This window comes from Zonotrichia leucophrys, chromosome 2 (assembly GCF_028769735.1).
Source record: "Zonotrichia leucophrys gambelii isolate GWCS_2022_RI chromosome 2, RI_Zleu_2.0, whole genome shotgun sequence".
Taxonomy (NCBI): Eukaryota; Metazoa; Chordata; class Aves; order Passeriformes; family Passerellidae; genus Zonotrichia; species Zonotrichia leucophrys.
Window position 1 is genome coordinate 61,852,742 of NC_088171.1, and position 25,835 is coordinate 61,878,576.

Consider the following 25,835-nt stretch of genomic DNA (forward strand, 5'->3'; position numbering starts at 1 on the left):
ATTCCATCCTTCAGGTGAGACAACTGCACCACTCAGCTTAGTGTCACAAAAAAGGCAACAGAAAGTGGGAGAGAGTTCAACAGAGCTAACAAAGGGATGTTCCTAAGAATGCAAGAGCACCAAGTAATGCATCGTGTTTTCATAAAGAATTATTTGAAAATGATTTTACACCAAAAATGTTCCTCTTTTTGACAGTGTGTTTCTCTTACATTTCTCATATTGCCCTTTCTTGGACTTTGTGATAAAAAGATCCCTTTGCAAAGTAATTTTCTGAGAGAGGTAAAAGGTTTTATATTCTATATTAGTTTATCTTTCTTCTTTGGAAATTCCAGTCTTTCATTAGCATTTCTCATACTTTCTACAGTTTCTGAAATTTTATGAAAGATTCCTCTACTCACACCTAAATGCCATTTTTTGATCTAAGATTTGCTTCCTCATTCTCTTTTTGCCCTAAATCTCTAATCTCTAGTTCCTGTTCAGGAACCAAATTTTCCAGCACTTTGAAACTCCAGCACATGTAAAAACTATGCTTATTAATTAACGCACATCTTCCACATTTCCTTCCAAGTCCTTGAAGGAAGTTTCAAATAGAGAGATCTTAATTCTGACATGATTTCTTTCATTTCTGTTCCAGCAGAAGATACTTTCTTCCCCCTTCTCCATTTTATTTTGCCTGCAAGTGAAGCACCCTTTCTACCTGAGATCAGAGAGTTTCCTTTAAGCTATGCTCAGTTGAATTTTCTTGCTGGCAGGCTATAAAGAAGTGTTTGATATATGCATCTTTCCTGTTTCTTAACATCTTAAAAAAAGGCTGGGTGATGTTTTTGCTCATGTAACTAGAAAATATTTGTGGCTAACTGTAAGACCAGTAACATAAATCTTCATTAGTATCCAGAAACACAATGCCACAATAACCTACTGCAGCTACAACTGCAGGGAGGACGGGAGAGAGAACAGAAAAAAGCAGAATGACCAAAATAATTGGCTGCTAACTGAAAATCAGTGGCTCACTCCTCATTTCCTCCAAAGAGCCCAATGACTTGTATAGCTATTAGCTTAAAAGGCCAACTGTGGGTATTTCCAAGGCCTAGGAACCATAGAGTTGTGCACCAAGATCCCAGACTCACAAAAGACAACATTGGAAATGGTGGCTCCCAGCAGATGTCATTCACAGAGGAAGTGTTAGACATGGAGAATATAATCAGAGAAACCAATGGAAAACAGAAAACTGAAAGATGTGCCTGTATTTGTTTGAAAAAAAAGTCAGTCATAGAGGCATTATAGAAACATGAACTATGAACATAAAATAATCATGACTGGGGATTAAACAGCCTGTTAAAATTATTATTTTTTTCCTCTTGCCTTTATTTTCCATCTGATTAAAACTTCCCACCAAAGGCCCTCAGACTTATGGGGCTTTGATTCTGGCAATGCATTGCAACTCTGGCAGGTAGCCAGCCTTTTATTTTTATCCCTCAGCCCTTTGGTCTTTTCTTCGTATATTTCTCATCTTGCAGTATTTTTTTCCTCTAGCCACAGAACATATGTAAACAACCAGAATTATTTTTGGAGTACAGAAGCATAACATACTCTGTTTCTAGTTCTAACAAGAGATCATATTCTTGCAGATTCTTACTTTTTTTCAATGATTAGTTTTGGGCAAACATTTGTCTGTAAACAGGATACATTTATTAGGTACTTTATGATGCTGATAAACAGTCAAGATCCCTAAATATGGCCAAATAAAACTAATACAAATATTAAAATTGTTTTTTTTCTAAATTATATTACATTTAGACTGTTGACACACACTGCTGATTTTTCAAAAATATTATCCAAAGATAATATACTCAAGAGTATATGCATTGCAAACCTACCTCCAAATCCTAAAAGACAAGTTTACCAGAGTGCTTAGGAACATAGAAAACATGCTAAATTGCTTTCTGAATCTCAAAATGCTGAAGTGCACTCCTAATGCTTCAAGCCTACCTCAATGAAAGGATGTAACATCTACAGCATTTGCTTCTTCTTTTTGTTCTTGTGAAACTTAAGACAACTAAATCTTGATCAGAGCTTTGAAATACTTATTCACTGATATTTGTAATTGCAGTTAGTAACTCGTGACAGGTTTGTTTTGTCGGAATGTTCATTTTAAGGTTATTGTCACTACTTTTTAATGTCCAGCTGACATATATCCTATCTTAGATTTACTAGAACCAAATTCAAAACTGCCTCTACAGGTGTTCATGCTTTATTGACTTCAACTTTCACCTATATCTCCTCTGCAATATATGCCTTCTAAACATTGTTCTCTTACTGAATCAACAACTGTCCATTTTAAACCCAAGTAAGTCTACAGTAGATCTGTCAACCAAAATTTCCAAATGTGCTTGCCCTCCCAAATAGCCATCCTGTAAAACTGTGCCACTTGAAGAAATCACTCCTTTTTGAGTGGCTTTGATAAGAAAATTCATGCTGAAGTTAAAAAAAAAATCCTGGCAAATCTTGTGCATTTTACTATTTAGTATCTCCACAACAATCACTAAGTCTGATTGCTTTGACAGCTTTTTAACCCTATGTGCTGACTCCAAGACTCTTTTGTCTTTCCCATCCCAAATTCTGCCACAGAGCCTAACATTATTGAATGTCAAGATCTTCCACCATCTACTTGGTTACAGTTTTTTCCTTAAAGAGTCTAATAACTGTAAGACATTCTACATAATTAGTACATTAATGGATATACGTATTAGCTGTGTTCTTCATACACTGAAAAAGCATGAAATGCTAGAAATACTCTGAATTAATTCTATACATATTTCCCTCCTTACTTGTCACAGACATACAATGTGTGAATATTTTATGAACACTCTAAACTGTCCTTTGTGTTTTTGCATTTTGCAGTCCCTCTTTTTCAGTCAAATCTGTTGACTCCAGTTGGCGACCTACTTCTTTTATTTTTTTGGACCAATTTCCTGCCAGAGTCATGCAGCCAAAAGGTAAAAAAAAAGGTCTACAACTGTTCCTTCAGACACACATGTTGCTTGTGTGCTCACTCTGAATTTGTCAGAAAAAAAATATTGAGGGTAATGTATCAGATGAGAAAGAGAGCACACAACTGCAGATAAGCTTTGATTCTTTGGAGGTACTTTTCCTCACAGCATCTCTAGAAGTACCTTCTTAGGATGAGTTTATGACTTGCTTTGACATCCTCACATGATGATGCTCTCAATTGATTAATTTCCTTAAAAACTACAGTTTCAAAAGCTTTCACTCTTTCTGTGAGCATTCCTCATTAGAGAGAAGTAGAGTTGTGATGGATTTTGAAACACCTTTTACTGTGTCCTATATAAGTTAATGAAAACACTATTAATAATGAGCAGACCTTAATTCTTGCTCACATGTGTGCACAGTGGAAAATTTATCCAAGATTTTAGTTCTGCAAGCTGCAGAAAACCTACTGGAGACTCTTGGGATCTTGTTAAAGATCCAAGATATTTTGCTACTTTAGGGAAATCTGAATTCATCAGTTCTGAGTTGCCTCCTTCATCTTTCCCCAACCTGCCATCCATGCATGTAACAAGCTACAAAAGGCTCACATGACCCTCGTATGAGCCCCTTTTATCTTGCTCAAAGCATCTTTCATTGGAACTATGTGTCTTGAGCACACGCAGCAGGAAGTGTTTCCCAGCAGCCCAACCAAACAGAGCAACCCAAATTGCATCTTGCAGCCAGTCAGAAACCCAAGGTAACTTTTGTGGCAAACTGACTTTTCTTTTTCCTGAAAACCTAAAGAAAGTTCCTGAGCTTCTATTTATATGTATGACTTTTCAGAATGAACTTCCCACTAAGAATTTCAGTTCATGTTCTATATATTATGCATTGGCCAAGTGTAATTAAAAGCTTTCAGCCGCACCTCTATGTACTGAAGCTGTTCCATCTACTGAAATACTGAGATTCTATTTTCTTCCATTACACAAAAGTTCCCAACATTTCCAGTGGCCCAATCATACATAAAATACTCCCTTGAAGGAGCACTGGTAACCATAAATGTCATGAAAAGCAATTTGCCTTATCATTTGCTTGCTGCAGCCATTTATGGGGGGATTCCAGGTACTTGTTCCAGGTACATATCTCAATGAGTCCCTATGGAAATTATCAGTATCCTTGATTGTAATATTTTTACCTCTCATTTTAACATTAAAAAATTCAGTCAAGTCTGCCTGCTTGTCCCCATCTACAAGCTTCTGGCAGCACATAGTCAGTTTAATGACAGTCTTGGTTCTGTTCCAGCAGATTATTTAAAAAAAAAACAACATTCAGATGAAAAAATCAGCTGTGCTTAAATAGCCACATAGTCCAACCAGACAATTTGAAGGTTTTGGCTGTTTTTTATCTCTTACAGACCCTTATCAGGCCAATATACACATAGACACAAGTGATATTAATGGGGAGCTTAGTAATGTGTTTGTGCCCAAGTGTCATGATCTGCTGAACACATTACAGTAGGTGCATTACAGGGAGTGCATTATTGCTGCTCTGTGTTTCCACAGCCAGGCTTATTCAAGAGACCAAGGAGCTTAATACCGGTCACCTCAGGTATGCCTTGATGATGTATTTTAAATGTGACTACTTAGAACATAAACAAGGACATGTATATACTTTAATACTTATCAGCAATTTACTGTAAAAGCAGTAAGGTGGCTGATAAACTGCCAATTATCCTTCTCCCATGTGCTACATATTTGTTAGAGATCTTAACAACAGTGCTGGAGAAAGGACATCAAATGATGCTTAGAAATGTGATACACATTTTCATTTCACACTCCATCAGTTTTTACAACTAGAGCTCCATGAAATGTATGAGAATACTTGGCTAACAGCCATATCTACTGAGCTGTAAAATAAGAATCAGATCTCTTTTTAAAAGAGTTTCATTTTTTTTACATGACTAAATCAGATGTTGACCTTTTTCCAAAATATATTGTAAATATATTCTGCACCTCTACCCATCAATTAATTTTGAATTTCTGAATAGTGTTTAGACCTGTTTTAACAGATATGTAATCAATACATATTTTTTTTAGAACAGCTTTGTAAAAAATATTAAACTAATTCCTCAATCCATTAAACTGAAATATATTGAATTATATAATTACTGGTGTTTAATCTTTTCAATTCTAGTATGTTCTTTACCCATCTTGCATCTAGAAACAAGAAACAAATGTATTATTGCCTTTATAGTCAGCAAAGTAAAGCTTCGAGCATCAGCAAAAATATATTTTGAATTCAGATTTCAATCTGTCAGAAAAGATTAAAGCTTCATGCATATATAAATGGGAACTATAAAATGATAACAGATACATAGCATGGAATAATTTTGCTTGAACAGCTGTGGATTTGCCAGTGTAGTAAAGCAGAAAATGTCTTTTACTCACCTCTGTTAAGCCAGAAACTTCTCCTTTTGCTAATGGTCTGCTGATGGATGCAGTATGAACTCTGGCATCTGATACTGGCTGCCCCTTCATAAAATGTTTCCCAGCTTCATAAATATTCACTTCTACCATCTTACCCATTAACAGAGGATCCTTTGGCACAAGAACCTTTCAAATAAAATAAAGATATAGTTACTAAATACTGCAAGGAACATTAGAGTCTCTGGTACCCATTCAGAAAACAGATTTTTGATAAACATCAGAGAAAATCCTAAAACTTAAACATTTTAGTCACCAGTGTACACTACAGCCCTGGCACACTTGACCAGTAAGACCTCCAGCCTGCATTCTACAAGAGCTTTGCAGTGTTAGCTCAGCTCTTTTCAACTCCAACTAATTCCTGAAGTCATGTTTTTTGATTGATGGGAAAGTTGAGCCTGAACTGCAGCTTTTGAATCCAGACCCAAACAGTTCCCAAGGACATTTGTACTACACAATTCTAACAGACTGCTGTAAAGCGTCCCATTTTTATCTCTGTCCTTTGCAGCTGAGATGCATGATTGACAATGAATGCCTGTAAAAATAGATGACTGTTTCTTGGGTCAGCAACTAATGCCACTCTTTCCTGAATTCGCACAACCATGATATCAGACCATCCCACTTCATGTAAAAGCACTAAACAGATGTTCCTAGGTCATGCATTTAAAAAAAGAAAGAGCCCAAAACACAGGAGCAACATTTTTTTGGAATGGAAGAATAAATGGACTTTAAATGGCTCCAAAATAGGTAAGCAGTTGAAAAAGAAAGGCGGAATAATTTCTTGATGAAATTACGTTTTTTACACTGTTTACAATGAAAAATTGAATCATGGGGACTTATTTAATAACAATTACTTGAAGCTTATCCACACACAGAATCTTAGAGTGGATCAGATTGGAAGGGACCTCAGAGGAGTCATCTGATCCAATCTCCATGTTCAAGCAGAGTCTCCCTCTCCAGTGAGGGGGACTCCAGACCCTCTGGGCAATTTGTCCCAGTGCATGGTGACCCACACAGTAAAGAAGTTCTTCCTCATGTGCAGCCCCACATTTGTCTTCACAGAGAAAAGCAAGACACAATTCTTCCCAAGAATATTTCTGGGCTTCACATTCTCTGAACATCAGAGAAAGAAAACACAATTCTTATCTTATTTGCTGTGCCTCTGTTTGTGCAAAAGTAGAATGCAAATGGAGATTGTTTATCCAAAGTGATGGTGTTTTGTTTCCTTGGCCTATCAGGGCCAAGAGTGTGTGTGTGTCGGGACTGTCAGCTGACAGTCACGAGAATTCTGTGCAGCTGTGTGCAGTTGTGTGCAGAGTTGAGTGCTTGGCAGATTCAGTTTAGATGTAATGTAATATAGTATAGTATTAGTATAATAAAATAATTAATTAGCCTTCTGATAAGATGAAGTCAGATGCATCATCATTCTCTCTCCTATAGTTGGGTTGCCTGCAAATTCAATACTCATGTTCAGGGGGAATTTCCCAAGCATCAGTTCCATTGCCTCTTGTCCTACCACTGGCACCACTGAGGAATAGCCTGGAAACACCCTCTGACACCCTCCCTTCAGATGCTTAGGGACATTGATGAGGTTCCCTCTCAGTTGCCTCTCCTTGGGGCTGAGCAGGCCCAGCTTCCTCAGCCTCTCCTCATGAGAGAGGTGCTTCAGTCCCCTGATCATCTTTGTTGTCCTCCACTGGACTCATTCCAGCAGCCCTGTGTCTCTCTTGTACTGAGGAGCCCAGAACTGGACCCAGCACTCCAGGTGTGGCCCTACCAGGGCTGAGGAGAGTTTTTCAAAGGAAAAGATCTTATCTTTTTATCTTGATTCTTTGATGCTTGAAATGACTTAAAATGGCGTAATTTTTAGGACTACATGTGCAGAGGATTTTCAGAGAAAAAAAATCTGTGTCACCCACATTTGGAGACCATTTTTTTGCAAAACACTGCCTCTCCATTTTCACCTGTCACTACTGTTGATTGTCCCACTTGGAGGAAATCACCACCAGTGGTTGCCCTTCTTCCCTGAAGGCTCAAGGTGTTCAAGGCTCATGACTGTTCATGACTGTAAGCACTTTGAGATCCTAGGATCTTGCTGAGCTTCCTAGGCATCTTCCAAGAAAGGCAAAAATCTTTGCCTTTCAGAGACAGGCAAGCTGAGACTCAGCAAACACAAAGTCAGGATCGCAATGCGCAGAGAATGTTACAATGTGACTGGATCACAGTTCTTCCCAAGTAACTCATCTTGAGCAAATTTAAATCAAAGGGAAACTAGGTAGCTGAATATATTCTGGGCTCATGACCTCTGTAAATCTTCCATCTCCTCATGAAAAAGGAACTAAATATAAACCAAACTTCAGAAAAAGAAACAGGTTAAGTGAAAATAACTGGGAGATAGCGTAAACAACCAAGCATCCAGGCTTGGCACAAACTCAGATAATTTTTTGAAGTATTTGTTAAGAAAAAACCCTCGATGGTATTTCTAAGAAACTAAGTTAAGCCAGCAGAAACTCACCCTGGCTATGGATCTGGCAAAGCGCTCTTTGGTCACTTTAGAGTATTCTGTTCAATGTAAACTGTATCACCTAAGCCTTCACAAATATCAGCTGCAGCTCCACCACTAAGTCTGTCTGTACAGCTGTATTGATGTGGGTTTAATAGCAAACTCTTTTAGTACAGATGAGCTCAGTGAAGACAGAGTACATTTGATAACTATTTGAGTTAACAGAACAAGATTCTGAGCTTCAGCTTAAATAATATATAATATGATATTTAGACTTTAGACTGGTTTTCAATTACTGCTATTAATTTTAGTTACTAGCATGGATTCTTGTGCTTACCTGGGTGAGCAGTAAGATACCATCCTTATGAAACATACCACACATAACATTTTAGGGAAAGGAACTGCATTTTATTAATGAAAAGCATTTCTTCCCTAATAGAATTTAAAATGAGTCCCTACGTGACTATTTGTATTTTGTGAATTCTTTACCAGTCCCAATCATGAACTGCATTAGGTGCTGTACAAACACAACACAAAAAATCAACACTTTGTTTCCTGTACATATTGTTTTTCATTTAGTTAATTAAGCTTCCATAAAACAACACTGAACAAAAAAGTCCCAAGAAATCTCTTTTTAATCTCCATGTTCCTCAACTCTGACTGATAAGTTACAAAATCAAGGAGCATCAATACATAGGACTTAGACGGAAATTGGATATGCAATTAAAAAAAAAAGGAGAAAGTGAGGAAAAAATAATTAGCGACCCATATATCTAACAGAAACAGATCGTTCAAGAACAGCCATGTTACTTACTACTAAGGAAAAACAAATAAATAAAATCTGTAACATAACCCCAAACCAGAAGAAAGTACAGCCATCACCTATATTCTCCCCAGGTTCAGAGAAAAAAACAACTAATAGTAGCAAAAGTAAATTGTAGACAGCTTAGTCCAAGAAAATGGAGATTAAAATCATGATGATTCAGGAAAGCCAATTTTATTGGTCTTAAGCAAGTCATTGGCTTTTTTTCAGTTTCAGAAAATTGATGTGTGTGTTTTCTTCCCAGCTCAAAGATAATGATTTTGTGTGGCAAGAACTTATATACATGAAGTACACAGAAGCAAATGACAAAAACTAGAAGGAAGGCATGCCATTTAGGGGGACCCACAGAAGCCTGAGAAGTGAACTCACAGAAGCAAAGTAAGGTTGAACAAGTCCAAGTGCAAGGTGCTGCAGCCAGGTTGGGGCAATCCCAGACTTAAGTACAGACTGGGAAAAGAACTCATGGAGAGTGGGAGCTTTCCTGCTGGGAAGGACTTGGGGGTGCTGGCAGATGAGAGGCCGGACATGAGCCAGAAATGTGCACTTGCAGACCAGAAAGCCAATTGTATCCTGTGCTGCATCCAAAGAGGGGTGGCCAGTAGGGCCCCATCCAGCCCAAACCATTGTATGATGCTATGAAACACAATATATCATGTTGAAGTGTTTATCTAAAAAAGTTTCTGACCCTTCTATTGTTAGGTTTTTTTTTTTCAAATTACATTGCCTGAAACACTTTTCAGAAAGATGTATGCAAACTGTCATGACTCAACTATTGAGAAATCAGTGCTTTGGGGACACTGACATTAAAATTACTAAAATAATTAACAGCTTCTTAAATCATGCTGTACACTCAAACATCCACTGTATATTTCTTAAAATAATTTCAGGTAAATTATATTTAAAACACAATAATAAAACAAAATAGCTCATAAAAAAGTCTTGATGGTCACATGTTTCCTGGAAAATGCTTCTTATTTCTTTATTAGATTTTTTTTTATCCTGACACACTGTTTTGCTGAGATTATCAGTAAGCAAAGATAAAAGAAAAATATGTTATTTGGTTTATTTAACTGTACCTGCTCATAGAAAGGATTGTGAGCAACGTAGTAATTGGAGTCAAAGGATTCTTCTGTTACCAGAACTCTCTGCCTCTCACCAACCTGGAAAATAGAAGATGAGAGATGTCTCAGAAAGCAAAACCAATGAATTATACTGAGAACTTCAGCTACAAACAAATGCCCTTAGCGGAAATAATCAAATTCTCTGAGGAACCTCTGTATCAGCAAGAAAGTGGAGAAGAGAAAACCCTACTTACAAGAGTCTAAACTGACAGGGTTAAAAGAATGGAGGGATAGAACTGAGGGGCTGTAATGAAAAAAATGAGGGGAAAACTGGAAAATCCAGTTCAGAAATATAAACTGATTTTTATTTATTAAATAGCAAATAAAAATGTAAGATGTGAACAAAGTCCATTACCTTTTCATCCACTTAATGAAAAAATCTGCACTCAATCACCAAAAGGGTGTCTTTTCTTTAAAAGTCACACTTGTAATTTACAATTCTGGGGCATCTCCTTATCCCCTCTTGGTGAGCTCATTTCACTGTACTCATGAGATCACACCAATTTCCATGGCAGTGGAGCCAACACTGCATATTACAAAGACTCAAGTAGAAGAGTTTATAACAACTCACAGACCCAACATACTAAAGGCAAAATAAACACTGGTCTGGAAAGACCTGTGTTTCAATTATACTTCTCAACTTCCAAATGCACTTACACTGTTCAAGGGAAGCACCAATTTTAAAATTAAATTGAAGACTCAAAGACAAATCAGTTGCATTTAAGGACCAAACAGATATGGAACAAAATCTGACTTTCCCCAAAGTTCAAAATCTCCCTCTGGTCCTGTCCATTACTGAGTTTATGATGAAGTGTATAGCCTAATGTCTGCAAACCTGGAAGGACATTTAGCTCACATTTTTAGTCTGAGCCCATCTCTACTTTTTCCATCTAAATGTGCTCTAGATTATTTCCAAACTATTTGACAAATGCATTCTGCAAATAACAACTGTCTAGCAAGTTAAATTTACCCACTGATTTTATTACTATTCTGAGACCCAAGAAGGTTTCACATTTTACTCCACAGCTTTAATATCCATGAGCAAAGTTACATTCCCCTCCCCTCTCCATGAAAGATTCCCACCACATCCCAGTGGCAGCTGTTACACACAAGTTTTAAGATCTCCATCATAAGTTCCATGTGAACTCTGCAAGATTCAGAGAGGATAATAATGCTTTGATTCTTTAAGGTACAAGCAGTAGAAGATAAGATTAGGATTTTCTCTTACAGTTAATTGTAGAAAACAGAACTTTAAGAAATAGGAGCAGCAATGTCACATCTGCATTACAGCATATACATGTACACACATATGTATAGACACGAGATATGTATATAATTCTCCACTTGCTGAAAAGAAAGATTTCACAGAATAACTCTTGCCTTCCCTTCCTTGTGCATTTATCTGGAACATTTCCAAAGTAAACCCTGGAAAGCAAAGGAAACAGCAAGCACCCAGCTCATTTCCCCAAAGGCAGATAGACTTTACTCCCCAGAGCCACAAGTTTTGGGGTACACAGCAGAAGGGGACAAATCCCTTGAAGTCCAAACCCAGTGACAGACCTCTAATAGCAGAAAGTATGTATATTTTTGCATATTTTTAAGAGGTGTTTAAGACTTGTTTATAATATATGTCAATAAGGCACTTGAGAAAACTACTTCAGTAATAAGATTACAGAAAACATTTCCCCTAAACGAAGAGGTTTTGTTACTTCCATAGTATTTGAGACCACAGCTTTTAAAAATCACAGCTCAACATCTGCTGTAGCACTGAAGTGCTCAAGTCTCAGATGTCCTGCAATATTATGAAAAAGAGGAGGACAGAATGTTAGATAAGCAACATTTACCCTTGGGCAAACATGCTACCACTGAAAAGCATGAAGGCCAATCACCAAGTCATGTCCTCACATCCTGTTTATTATTTACTGACACCAAAACTTAGCAAAACTGGCTCAGAGAAATATTGGGTCTGTAACTCATTTCTCAGTTGTCTTGTGGTTCCCTGGCTCTCTCTGGTCATAACAGTCTGCCTTCATCGTGGCTATGAACCCTGCCTGTGAGGCAGACTAGGCTACATGTGGTATCTTCATACTCTGAGATGACAGAATGGTAAGCATATTATGCAGAAAAAAAAATTTAAAAATCAGAGGGAAGAAGAAAAGAACACCTGTGTTAGATCATTTGATATAAGTTGTGGTTTCTTCAGAGAGATGTTGCCAGTTTTTCTCAGCTTTGCTTCCAGGAGCCAAAAGAGGTCAGGTCTCCATGTCTCAGTGGGCCAGAGGGAGAGATTCTGGGCTCAGAATTTCTTGGGAATGGGAAGAAATCAGGGAGGATTTCTGATCCTAAATTCATCATATAGGATCAGAATGGCGGCATTTAAATTGAAGACCAGAAACTCAGAGGAGCAAAGGAGCCTATACCAATTTACAGCACATGCATACAGACAGACAGACAGACACACAGAAAACTAGCATGGTGCACTGTAAGGAATGAAAAGTAAAGCCAGTAATTGTCCACTTGCTGAAGTTATGGATCTGTAGCCTTGGCCAAGGTTGAGCTCCAAGAGAGATACAACACTCAGCTATTTGCAGACTCCTTTGCCATAACAACAGAGGAGGAAAATTCCATTTAATGAGTTAGGCCATTGCGTATTCATGATCTACAAGAGTAATTGGCTACATGCATTTGTAAGACAGAAAATTACTATCTATCCTGCATCCAAGTATAATTAAGAAGAAATGTAAGTACGCAGAACGCAGCTTTGGTATTGAAATTTGTTCAAAAAGTGGAATATGTCATCATTTCTGCAATTATTCCCCTGGGATCTCTAGGTGCCTAAGTTTCACCTCTCACAGAATTTAAATATGCAGAAACCAGACATGATATCTAATAACAGTCATAATTATAATAACTTTGATGATTTTTTTTCAGGCATGTAGCAGCAGAAGTAGTTCAGTATCTTATTTTTATTCCTATTCTTTCATCTGCTTCCATAGGTACACATGAGTTCCAGCTCTCAGGGAACTACAATTCTGCCAAAGCATCTGGAATTGAGGCAACTCATCCCTGGCATCTCAATTTGGAAAGGTTTCCTACAGAAGCATTATTTTTTACTTTATGGCTGACATTATGAAAATATTTATGAATGATAGCAAAAAAACCCCTTGTCCAGCAATCTCCCCCATGCCAAATTGGACTGGTCACATAATTTCCTCAAGGGCAATTTGCTTTCACCAAAAACCATGCAACAATTGCTGCTGGTCTGATCACTTCCTGCACTGCAACAGTTACCAGGAAGTTTGTAAATCTCAGAGTTAATAATCAAATAATTTAGGAACTTTTATTTCATTTTCATTTATCCTACAGGAAATTCTGACATGATAATTCTTTAACTCAGTTTTTCCTTCACCGGAAACCACGAAAAGCAGGTTTTCCAGCTGGCTGATTTTACAGAATGAATGAACAGCAAGAAATGTCCAAAATCCTTCTTGGCTGCAGTCAAATTAAGTTTCTCTTTTAAACCAAAACTGACTGAATCACATAAAACGCAAGACCGATTTTTAAACTCTGCAACAGTCTGGGTGCCAAGGACTGTCCCTTTTTACATGCTTTGATAGAATATTGCTATGTAACGTCAGCAGTGGTGCCTGCTGTGATCACAATCAGGTAATTTTTTTTTTTTTTCCCATCAATGAAGACTATGATTGCACAGTTTGGATTTGTTACTACAGCCAGAATATGTGGAATAATATATTTTTCAATGTTTCCTTATTGTTCTTTTATCTGTATTTTATCAGCTTTGTTTTTTAAGAGCTGCTGATTGGCTAAAAATATATAAATTAATAACCACTGTACTTCTATAATTCTCCTATGGAAGCACACTGCCCATGCAGCAACTCCACTGATTTAGAGACAGCGGCCAAACACTTCCTCAGACAAAGTTCAATTCATAGTAAAATTGGTATGCATGTCTCCATTTCTCTTGAAGGAGGCTGCCTTGGATTCTGACCCAAATAATCATGGAACATACTCAGTATAAGGCTTGGAAGCCACATAAATATCTGCTTTCCTGTATTTGTTATTTAAATATGTCACAAAGCAAGCAACAAAAAATACACACCATCACAATTTATGTGTGTGCATATTCTAGCAGATTATTCTGATGTATAGAATATTTCTAGTAAACATATTTGACCTTTATTAAGTATAACAAATTTTAGGCAAAAGCAATGTAGATAGTTTCTTCCGCATCAGTTTTGGTTTAGTTCTCTCCTGATTTTTCAGTTGCGGTCTAATTATTTTGAATAAATTTTAGTAATTATGCAGACTATGTATTCTTCACTATAAAGCAGAAATGAACTGCTGGACCTATTTTTTTAAAAATCACATGAATCCGTCTGTAAATAGAAGCCAAATTTCTTGAAAATTATAATCAAGCATTCTCTAGGTCTTCTGTTTACATATTGCATGGGTGCTCTCCACCTGATAAGTCAAAGTGTGCCACTACCTCCCAGAAAAAGCAACAAAGTTTGTAGAAACTTATGACACGGTCCTGTTTTGATGATATCAAAACACATCTCTTTTCAAAATCTCCTTTGTACTGCTTTGTTCTGCTATGCAGCACTGCTCCTCAAAAATTTAGAATGTATACATCTTTCCCTTTCTGAAGGTAATCTTGGAGACAAAGCATGGACTTGTCTCAGAGCTTTTCGACAAAGTTGTTTGGGATTTAAATGTGGATATTGGAAAGCAGTAACATGAAAATAGTTCAGCTCCTGAGCATGACAATTTTTATGCTGGGATAAATATACTTTTCTAGCACACAGCACAGACAGCTGCCACTTCACTAAGGCTCATGTTACAACGGCTGTCCAATTCCAGATGGGTACATACCTCCTTTTTATTTTGTTATGTTCAGTGCATAACCCTGCACAGAACTACAGCAACAGAGTGACATGAATATTTAGAGTTCCATATCTTTTGCATCATACAATAATCAGTCAGATTAATCTTTACAGCCTATGTCTGGCCCATGTCTTACCTGGGGACAGAAGCACAGAACCCGAGCACTTCAGTGCTGCAGAGTAAGCAGCTGAATACACGGATTTCATGTATCCCTACCTCTTCCTCCCAAACCTACACAATGTTGTCTCAGTCTTACAATGCCTCTAATTGGCAACAAAAGCAAAATTCTCAGTGTTTTTCCTGTACTTATATGGCTCGGGTTTTTTTCAGCTTTGGAAACAGCATTGGGTGCTTGTTTTCATATACAGGAAAGAATTCAGCTCTTAACTAATGAACTCTGGAAACCCAAGTGAAAAGCAGACAATGCTCAGCAAGGTGTCTCGTTTCACCGTCAACCAATACAGCTGACTTTGTTAAATCATCATTATTGAACTGTCCTTCTTTAAACAAAGCTGCAGAATTTATTTTTTTTTAAAGATTGCATAAAAAGTATAATTTATGAAATAATATCTAGGAAAATGGCTTTTTAAAATTTTGTTTTAGGCACGCTTCTTCAGCCACACGGTTCTTTCCACAGCATCATTCAAAATTCAGAATGGACACAGGCAACAGATGCCCACAGAAAAAACTCTTTCAACCATTTTCCAGGCTGGCTTGAGGCAGTGCAAGCTGGAAGGAAGGATTAGGTATAAATTAAAAGACAGCCAGCTCTAATAGCACACAATCAGCATAACAAAAAAGTGCTTTAGACCTTCGGCAGCAGGCACTGCAGCTCATTAACAGCAAGTGAACACCTTCTCTTTGGTCCCCTTATGAATTTGTTGGCATAGTTATGGGGGAGGGAAAAGGTGGGGAGAGAAGGAGGTGAGAGATAGAAGAAGACTGCTTCTGCTTTCTTGGCCCACTGCTCACGCTTCAGGGTAAATAGATCCTTTCTATTATTGTGCACCTGCATCTGACTGCTTCATTTTGATTTGGTCTCCTGCTGGGAAAATGTAGCTTCTCCCAGCACATACAAACCCTGCCATGCAGCTTAGATGAAAATTATATTCAGAGATGTGAGCGGTGACCTAAAAATGACAACTGGTCCTCAAAATATCTGATTCCTTTTAAATTCTGTAAGCTTGCATTTTGCTTGTCTCTCCTTTTCATTGCCTCGAAAAGAGGTAATAGAAGTAGAATGTTGACAACTCTGTCATATTACATTTCCAAATTTCATTGACTGTGTACAATATTACAAAAGGAAAATAAGTTTTCTGAAATGGGAGATACATATTGCCCCTGAAAGCAGTCTCTCTCAATGGATCTTTCTGTTATAACCTCAGCTTCAGCAGAAAATGGATGAGGTGTCAGAAACGGGCTTTTTTCTGGCTTTCCCCGTTGCTAAGACGCTGTGTTGTGGAGCTCTCTGAAACACTGTTTCCACACGTGCAAAATCCAATTCTGACTGTTACACAGAGGAGTGACCACAGAGCTGGGGAAGTTGCTACAGCAATACAAAATCATGCAAAACTGGTATTTGAGACTATCAGGAAGCATCAGCACTTAAAGTTCCTTAATGTAATACTGGCAAAAGCCTCCCCCTCCTTCTCTTTTTCAAATGATCTAACAAACCTGATAAAACTGTTGCAAATATCTACAGAAAAATTCTAAATAAAAATATAATCTCAAAATAGGAACAACAAACATCTAAGAAGGTAAAATATGTTTAAGGTCTTCCTTACATACCCCTAACATTTCACAAATAAAACAAAAAATCTAGACAATGAGTCTACCCTTAAGAAAATTTGACATTAAAAATAAAAGTATGGGAAAGCATACTGTCAATGCTGATTTTATAGAATGGAAGATGGCCTTTAGGAGAATCTTTTCATTTTTAACTTCCAGCCAATTTGGCAATCAGATGGATTATGGTAGCATGAGTAAACAAATATATGGGTTCTTTAAATTTTATTGTGCTTTTTTTTCTAATAACAAGCTAAGACTGTAGTGAAACAAGGCAACCAAGCTTAAAAGAATGATGGTCTTTGTTAGGAAAGGCCATCCTTATTCTTCTTCTGTGAAATTATTTAGAATTATTTAGATTGGGTGTTTTTGCTGGAAGCAGTTCCTTAAGACATACTGTGCATTTCCAAGTGATTTAAGCATAATATGAAGTGGTTGTTGCTAAGGCAACAATGTGCAATTCCTGTTTCGGTGATCTCTCTTAACAGCTGCATAAGCCCAGGCAAGTATCAGCTATATGAGAATTTATAAATCAGCTTGGTAAATACCCTATCAAATAACTTCTCCAGGAACTGCTTTAGGAACTCACAATACCAAACTGTTTACTCAGACCAAAGTCTTGTCTACACTACGGAAACAGAAGTGCTCAGCAGTGGCTCTGTCAGGAGGGTGCTGAAGTAGCACAGAGCGATGCAGGGCTGTATTCAGCACCAGCAGCTGTGGAAGAGAATTGCCAGGAATAATAAGGAATAATAATTGCCAGGAATAATAAAAGGCCCCAGTGTAAGCTCCACTTCAGTAAATCGCAGGCCGAACCACAGGTCGCTTCCTCACAGACAAAACAAAGAAGGCAAAATTTAGGAACAGATGAAAATACTGGATTTGAGAACACAGATGACAAAGTGAACACAGCACTGATACAAATCAACACTCAGTTTTGTTTCCCCTGACATGATGCTGGGATCCCTCCAGTAAGATTGGGTGCTCCTAGAATTCATCTGATATTTTTTAGTCAAATACACTAAAAATGTAGTCTGATATTTTTTAATCAAATACACCAAAAAAGATTGCAAAAAAAGGTCTGACTTCTCTCCAAAACATTACTACAATTTTTCTGCTCATCCTACAACTGAGGCCAATGTTCTCTGTTCATCTCATCTGAGAAGAAAGGGAGAGCAGATGGGATGAAATAGAAAAAAAAAAAGGTTCAAAATGACCCTGTTTGCAAAGCCAAATCCAACTCTCCCCCAAAATCTACTAAAACCTCTCTTAATACATTTAACAGCACACAAAATACGTAAAGTACCATTGTGAGTTAATTAACTTAGAATACAAAATGGTGGCACTAGCTGAGAGTTAAAAAAGGGCATAAATATGTATCAGCCTTCTTTTCAAAAGAATATAAAAACTCCTCCTGCATACACGAATCACAGGCTTCTAAAAAAAGCATCTGAACATCATCAGAACCTGCTAATGTTAATGAGGATAGGATAATGATATTATTTTCTTTTGTTTTGAAGGTAGACACTATATGATCAAAAATTACACACTTCAGGGGGTTTCTTCAGTCTAAGGCAAGGTAAGACGCTGGAACTGCTGACACTTCTAGTGGCATAATGCTGAATGACAAATAACATCAAGGGCTCACAGAGGGACCAAAGTGAATGAGTCATTAAATAATGATAAATGTAGTGTGACTTTGCATTGTTTAGAATTTAATAGCAACTACTCTCAAACTAGATGGGATGTGTTTTACTATTTTTAAACTGTATGCCAATTATTTGCATCTAAAAAAGGTAAGCAAAAGAAACAACTCTTCATTAGCATACTGGAATGATAATTCTGACCAATATTTTATTATCCATTCAAGGAAATGAAAATAAATCAGTTCAAGAAAATTGTAAGATAAATCACTTCTGTTCTAAAACAAAAAGAGAGAAATTACTACTATGGACTAAATATCTTTCTAATGTTTTCTCCATAACTTACTCAGTTCTCAAGGCCAAGCATAAAGTTAGCACAGAACCTCATCTGGGTGCTGCTGTGTACGCTCATTACCTTTTGTGTTATACCAGAACAAATATTTCCGATTAAAGGCTTGACTCCTTACTAAATTCTCTTAAACCTCTACTCCACTGTGTGCCATCTTCTCTTTAAAAAAGCCCTTACATAGCTCAGACAGTAAGAAGTACTTAAAAATTGGAAAACACTACAAGTTTCTACAGCCCTTCAAATTAAGCAGCAACACCCTTTGCTGTATTTGGATTTTAGTACATCAGAAAGAGGAACCAGCTGTACAATTTAATTGCAAGAAAAATCAATTATTGCCATAGGTCAACAAGAAACACGCTAGAATTTCTAAACCCAGCTGTTATGATCACATTATAAACTTTTTAAATTAAAAAAAATCACAGCTGATGTTAAATATTTTGTCTGTAGCTCTGTGCACATCACATCACTAATCAGAGTACTGTGCTCTCACCTAGCAGGTTTCCAATTCCACACCAAGTGTACTGGCTACTTCATCAGTTAAGCCAACAGACTGGTTTGGACATACACATTAAACAATACAATACCTAGACAGGCCTGAAACTTCTTTTATATATATATATATATATATATATATATATATATATATATATATATAAAAGTCTTTGCTAGCAGGAGAGAACTAGGAAAAAGAATGATCAGCAATTGTGTGACACATCTTTTTAACCCTCTGTGTGGGTATGACAAGAGGGGTGATTTAAGTATATATGAAAATGGGGATTCAGAAGGAGATTTACAGATTGTTCAGCAGTCTTGAAAACTCAGGGAAGGAGTGACCCTGCCTATCTTTAGGATTTTTGCAGACCATCCAAAAAGGTTGACAGCTATGAAAGAGGGCCTGAAGAATAGAGGATCTTCTTATGCCTCTGTGAAAAAAGCCTGCAAATACAAATAGAAGTGTGCCATGTAAATATAACAATTCTCCAAGGAAAAAAATATTTTGAAATTCTATTTATGCTCCTTCCCTTTTGTAAGTAATCTCCCATTAATCAGAGTCAAAACGCAACAGAAAATCAGAGGCACAGGAAACAAATCACCATTCATTAAAAGAAATGTATTAATGAATGTGACACATTAGGCAAAAATCACTGTTGTATTCCCACAATTACTGTAAATGCTATAGTCTAATGTTCTCAAAGCCTAACTTATGAAGGCATCAAAATTATGCAGAAATACTTGTAAGAAAAGCTCACACAGTTGTTTTTGCTGTTACCTTTGCTCAACCTTGGATCACATCAGAAGGACAGTAGCATGCAGCATTTTATTATCCTATCCTGCCCTTGTTCTTCTTCTGTGTTTCCGCCTTTCAGAGTATTATTTTACCCATGCTTGACTGGAATGAAAAAACTGAGTGAGACTAAGCAATGTTCCTGCTCCTCAGAAGAAGTGCAGACTAAGAACTCAAGAGCAGCAAGATTTCTCCTGGCTTCTTCCCTCTTGCCTACATCTCACTGATTTGCCCAACACATAGTTTTATTAGGCTTTTCTACCATGTCTGGCCTAAGACAATTGTTCTTTTTATTTTCCCTGAAATTTGTTCTGCTCCTGAAGGGACTCTATGAACCTGTCTCATGCATCCAAGAAGAAATGCAAACCATTGTTTCCATTTCCTCCATGTCAAGATGCTCCAAACATGGAGAAAGAAAAGAGACACCCCCATGAAAAATATGAAGCTTACTGTTGCCCACTTTTAAGATCTACTCCCCTTTCACCTCTTACACCTCTCCCTCTATTGTACACTAGGTAAAGGCAACAAAACCATAAGCTGCCAGATTCCAAAGGCAAAAGGCTAGTAATTAACTTGAAATTGCCTTTTAAACAACTGAGATGGGGCACAAAATGAGCCAGGCCTAGGTCTTTTTAGTCCCTCTTACCCTTTAGCAGCCAGCTATTGAATTCTCCAAAATGACTTCTGCATCAGAATCAGCCTTGCATCGTCTGTATCTTACTTCTATGTCAGAAGCAGCAAGAAGAGTACAAGCTACCTTCCATCAGGTGATCACATAAAAAAGGTATGTAAGACAAAAGAAAAGAATGATATTTAGATTTTACACTGTGTCATGAAATTATGAAGACAAAGTTGCCTGGCAACCATAGCTGGGTTCCTCAACTACACTGGTGAAGAGGTCTCTGCTGATGGAAGTCTCATGTTGCACAATCAAAAAAATACTATTAAGAGCGCTAGCATGGTGTCTGGAGTATTATTATAGCGCACTATAATAAGAAAGAAATGAGAATGAAGCTAGCTGTCCAAAAATAAGAAGGCTCCTGGTTAAAAAAAAATAAAAAACAGCATTGTTCCTTTCTCCTAAGAATATTGGTAGAAATGGCAGCACAATTCATCACACTAAAAAATGACATAACTTCACATAAACTGATCACTTTGATCAGTTCTAGCTAACATTTTTGCCAGTATCTCCTGCATCCAAGTGACTCTCCACATATTTGCACTTTCATCCTACTATTTTTCCTAGCTAATATGTCAAAGACTATACAAACACCTCAGGGTCACACAGGTTTCTCAAGCTCTAGAATCTTGATAGGGATTCCAGTAAAGATGGGAATTGGTGAATGAAAACTGGTGGAAACTGCTGGAAAAATGGTGGCAACAGAACTCAGAGGCATTGCACTGGTTTTGCAGAATGAAAGGGCAATTTTTGTCCAAAGAGAAACTCCACTCAATCTTCAAATTACATTTTAACTTAGAATATCAGCAGCTTCATTATTAACATGATGTTGGGCATGCCCTTATATTACTTTTGAATTTTCAATATCATAAGTTAAAACAACTTACAACTTACTATGTAAAACTGCCATTTTACATAGTGGATTTTGCTATTCCATCATGTTTGGATGCCAGTAGAGAGAATAGAGCTTTTGCTATATTTTTTAAGGAATACTGTTAAACTCTGAAGAATGCTTTTGATAAAGGAAATATTTGCCCTTTCATTTGTTCTGTATAATCAAGGACAGAATTTCTTCAGGTAATATGAGATAACTGGTCACATTTGTATTTGAAGAACTTTGAAAATACATCTTTCAACTTCTGTCATAAAAATTCTGACCACGTAATAAATTTGCCAAATGTTTTTCCAAATAAATATCTTTAAGCTGCAATGTAGTGAGATAAGCCAGAGTGTGTGCCACAAGTGACCTGATGGTCCTTCTAAAGGCAAGAAAAAAGAAGCTCCTAAAACAAGAATTCATTCTAGGTTTGTCCCAGGTCACTTCCTTTTATGAAGGCCAGATGGCAAGGCAGGAAATAGGAAGGCTTATGACTGCTAGCACCCAGCAATCCTCACGCAACAGAAGCCTGATGCTGGTGAAACCCAGCATTTATGAATGACATTAACAAATGGGATTGATTAAAAGAAAACAAGGACTTCATACAGAGGCAAGGAAGATGAGGGGTCTTGGTTAGTCAGGCAATAATTTTTCTCTCATATAAAGAGTCCATTGCTAAGAAAGGGCCTAACTCACAGGTTTACCTTTATTGGTTATAATTGCACACAGCTGATATTCCCTCTGCTTCAGGGTTGAAGAAGAGGTAATGCCTCACTTTCTAGGAAATTATTCATGACCCAGCTTCAGTGAAGAAGAGGTTACCCTCTCAGAGAGGTTGAGATGAGTTACATGATCCAAACTCAAGAGAGCATGAAATAAATGCAGAACCTGGGAGAGAGGATATGCCATTTCATTTACACAAAGAGAAAAGAGATTGAATGAGGAAAGAAGTCGGCAACAGAAAATCTGTTTATGAAGGAAGCAGATCAAGTAGAAGAGAGTATCTGGAAGGGCTTTTTGCAAAACACAGATCAAATAGCATTATCTGCTCATACTTCAGGCTTCGCATGCATCAAGTATAAATTATTGCATGGAAGAGAACATGCTTTCAGAATCTGTTTATTGAAGAGAGTCAGGCAAAGAGTTTGCTGCACAGCTCTCAGAAAGAATCAGCTTTAGGCCTTGTCACATCAATGATTTATAGGGTGACACTAGGGAAATCAATTAAGCTCTCTACGCGCCCCAGTTTTCCCATCTGTAAAATAGGGGCAAGCTGTTATTCAAGGAGAGTGCTTTTCCATTTTAAAGCCTTCCTTCTTGTGTTTGGGTATTTGTTATTTTGTTAATTTTTATGTATTGGTCTAATGTGGATGTGTTTTTATTTTAGCATTAGAATATACCTGCTCTTGCTTCATTTCAACTGTTTTGGATTTATATAAATTCATCCTATAATTTTAGCAGCAAGATCAAAAATATGGCATACAATGAGAAGGGAACAGCTACTTTTCCTAGAACACACATCCTTCAGGAAACTATTAAAGAAATCTCATGGTAGGCATGAATGGAACATCCAAAGATAAGGAAGTCAGGCAAATGTGGGAAACTTCTATTTATTTTCACTTTAAATTGTTTAACAGTTCTGCAGCATTTCAGCACTTCAACATTTAGTAATTCTTTGAAAAAAACTGCATAGAAAAAATAATTGACAAAATACAGTCTAATCTTCAGGCATCTTGAAAAAAAAAATGACATGATTGTCCTTGGGCTTTTTGTTTCATAAATTTTCTTTGTTTGTTCTCTGGTATGCACAGAGTAAAAAATTCACCATTCAGAAGGAAAATCTAAATAAATACCTTGCTGAGGTTTTAGATTGGAAAAGGAAACTCAGTCCAGGGCACTGGTAGCCTTTCTATTCCTACAGATGGATTTAAAATTCACCAGTCACAGTTGCCTTCATTTTTATACTATTCCATATTGCTTAAAAATGGGCTGAAGAATAGAAAAAAAGCAAAGTAGTTCAGAAGCACAGAGATCTAATTATTTATGAATAACTGTCAGGAGGGCTTATATCTATAAAATGCTTTTGCCTCAACTAGCAAATTTACCCTTTTGCCTGTCGAGGTAATAATACATTCAACTTATAAAGTGGGAAGAGAACAACTAAGAAAATGTTTTAAAATATAGTTTCTGTTTCAGTATGAAATGCTGCAGTCTCTTCTTAGGAAGAGGCCAGTGCAAATGTGATTGGCAGATACAGTAACAAGGATTTTTTTCTGTCCCTGCCACCTGAGCCCTCTGTTACACCGTGACTTGCATGAAGGATAAGCATATAACTGTGAGGCCATCAAAATCTGACTCCAGCCCTGTCATGGTTTTGAAATTCTCCAGGAGACAGCAAAATTTCAACAACCAGGTTCTTCAATTATAGGAGGACTGGGAGATTAATTTAATGTGTTTAGATATTTGTCTTGCCATTGCAAATATAATCTTCTTACTGAAGACACACCAGCTGCCTTGGGCATTAGAAAGAGAATTATTATTCTGCTATGCACGGAATGGTGCACAGGACATTGGCTGAAAATAAAGAGAAATGATGGTAACGCAAACACCAGTTTGTGGGTACATTGAATCCTCGGCAAATGGCAAATGACTCTGAACTGGCAAATCCTTTTATCATTGCAGTTTTTACAGTAATCTCAAATCTCTCCTTTATCTGCTTGTTTTTTGGCTTGTTTAACACAGAGACTGATGATCAGTGAAGCAAAAGATTTAGTTTAAAGGTGTCAGCTAATATCTACCACAGAGCTGCCATTACTCTTCAAACTGGCTTTACAGATAAGAGCTGGCTGCTCACTGGGTGGCCACAACAATATTATTCGAGAAAATATCTTGAGGTGTTCATATTGGCAACTGGGTGACAATATACCATGCATGTGTCCAGAAATGTTATCTAAAGTCACTGAGAGGTTAACAGTAAGTATGTATGCTTTGTATACAAGATACTATTCCAGGAGAACACTGTGGTTGGGTGGTCTGATTTAAGCAAATCAAGTTGAGTCATATCATGGAGCTGTCTATTTTTATTATTTTGTTTTGTCCTTAACAGATAACCCTTTTATTTTTGTTGAATACAAGGTACTTTCTGTTTTTAATCCCATAGCATTATATTTTTAAAGAAAACACGTCTCTGATCTTTGTAAACTTCCATTTAGTTGATTTAGTCCCCATTTTTCCTCAGGTTGGTCTTTACACAAACTGCACTTGGACAAAGCACTCTGAATGCTGCTGCAGCACATTAGGACGGTGCAATTTTATATCCAAAAGCAACAGTGTAAATTACAGACAAAGCCAGTCTAGAGTGCAATCTGGAGACCTGAAGTATGTAGCTGGCGGGGTGACACTACGTGGCCTTCAACAGCTCCTCATTACAAGGCACAGTGATTTGCATTTCTGATTGCTCCAGCTGAACATTCGCAGGCTGGAAGTCACCATTCTCACATGAAATTCTGAAAATACTCTATTATGTGTCTGTTACTGAAATACCAGACCACATAGGAAAACTGATTTTACATTAGCCACTTAAGTTTGAATAACATTTTTGTTGTTTAGGTTAAGATATCTCAAATAATAACAGTCAATGTTTTCACAAAAGCAGTCTGAATCAAGATCAAAGCAGCACCTACTTGTTTCCACTGCACTCATGGTTTGAAACTGATTTCTATTTCTTGTGTATTTGCTTGAGTCAGTTAAAAATAAATGATCAGTTTAAACAAACAATTTGAAAAGAAAAACAAATAGAGAGGTGAACTCTATTCAGAATTTCAATATATTCCAAAGAGAATTTCAGTGAATGCACAGCAAAACCCCATAATTTAAATAAATGTTAATTTTAAAACAGACTGATGCAGACCTTCTGAGAATTATTTTCTTTAAAGACCATAATTGTTGTAAAGACATATGGCACACAAGGGAAAATGGATAGTGAGGACAAAATTCTCCCTAGGAAATACTAAAATTAGAGTAGGAAGACTGCTGTGTCTATCAATACTTTGCATTGCATACACCTGATATTTGCATTATGTAAAAAATACTCATCAGTTTAATCAAAAGGAATGTATTTAAAAACAGAAGGACCTTGGATACAATTATTTAACTTTTTTAATAATGTAGGGATTCCTCAGTACAAATGTACCAGAGCTGCACATAAGCCCTACATATGGATGCAATGCAATAAATCAAACACAAAAATGTAACTCTTGAAAGTAGACAGGCTGCTTCTTTACAAAATGTAATACCACATATTTCCCTGCTTTCCTAGAATTCCACTGACAACTTTAAGCTTTTAGAGTAATGGGTTTCACCCTGCGAACACATGCCACAGAAGGCTGAGGGAG

At 37.1% G+C, this 25,835-nt stretch overlaps 1 protein-coding gene across 7 annotated transcripts in view; it reads right to left on the reverse strand.

The window, feature by feature from the left end:
* Positions 1–25,835, reverse strand: part of CDKAL1 (CDK5 regulatory subunit associated protein 1 like 1) — a 380,595-nt gene that overhangs the window by 19,197 nt on the left and 335,563 nt on the right. For all 7 annotated transcript variants that reach the window (XM_064705180.1, XM_064705176.1, XM_064705178.1 and 4 more), the window contains 2 exons: positions 9,874–9,957; positions 5,436–5,600 (listed from right to left, as the gene is read on the reverse strand). In XM_064705180.1, the coding sequence (XP_064561250.1) occupies positions 5,436–5,600; positions 9,874–9,957 (249 nt within the window). The remainder of the gene's footprint in view (positions 1–5,435; positions 5,601–9,873; positions 9,958–25,835) is intronic.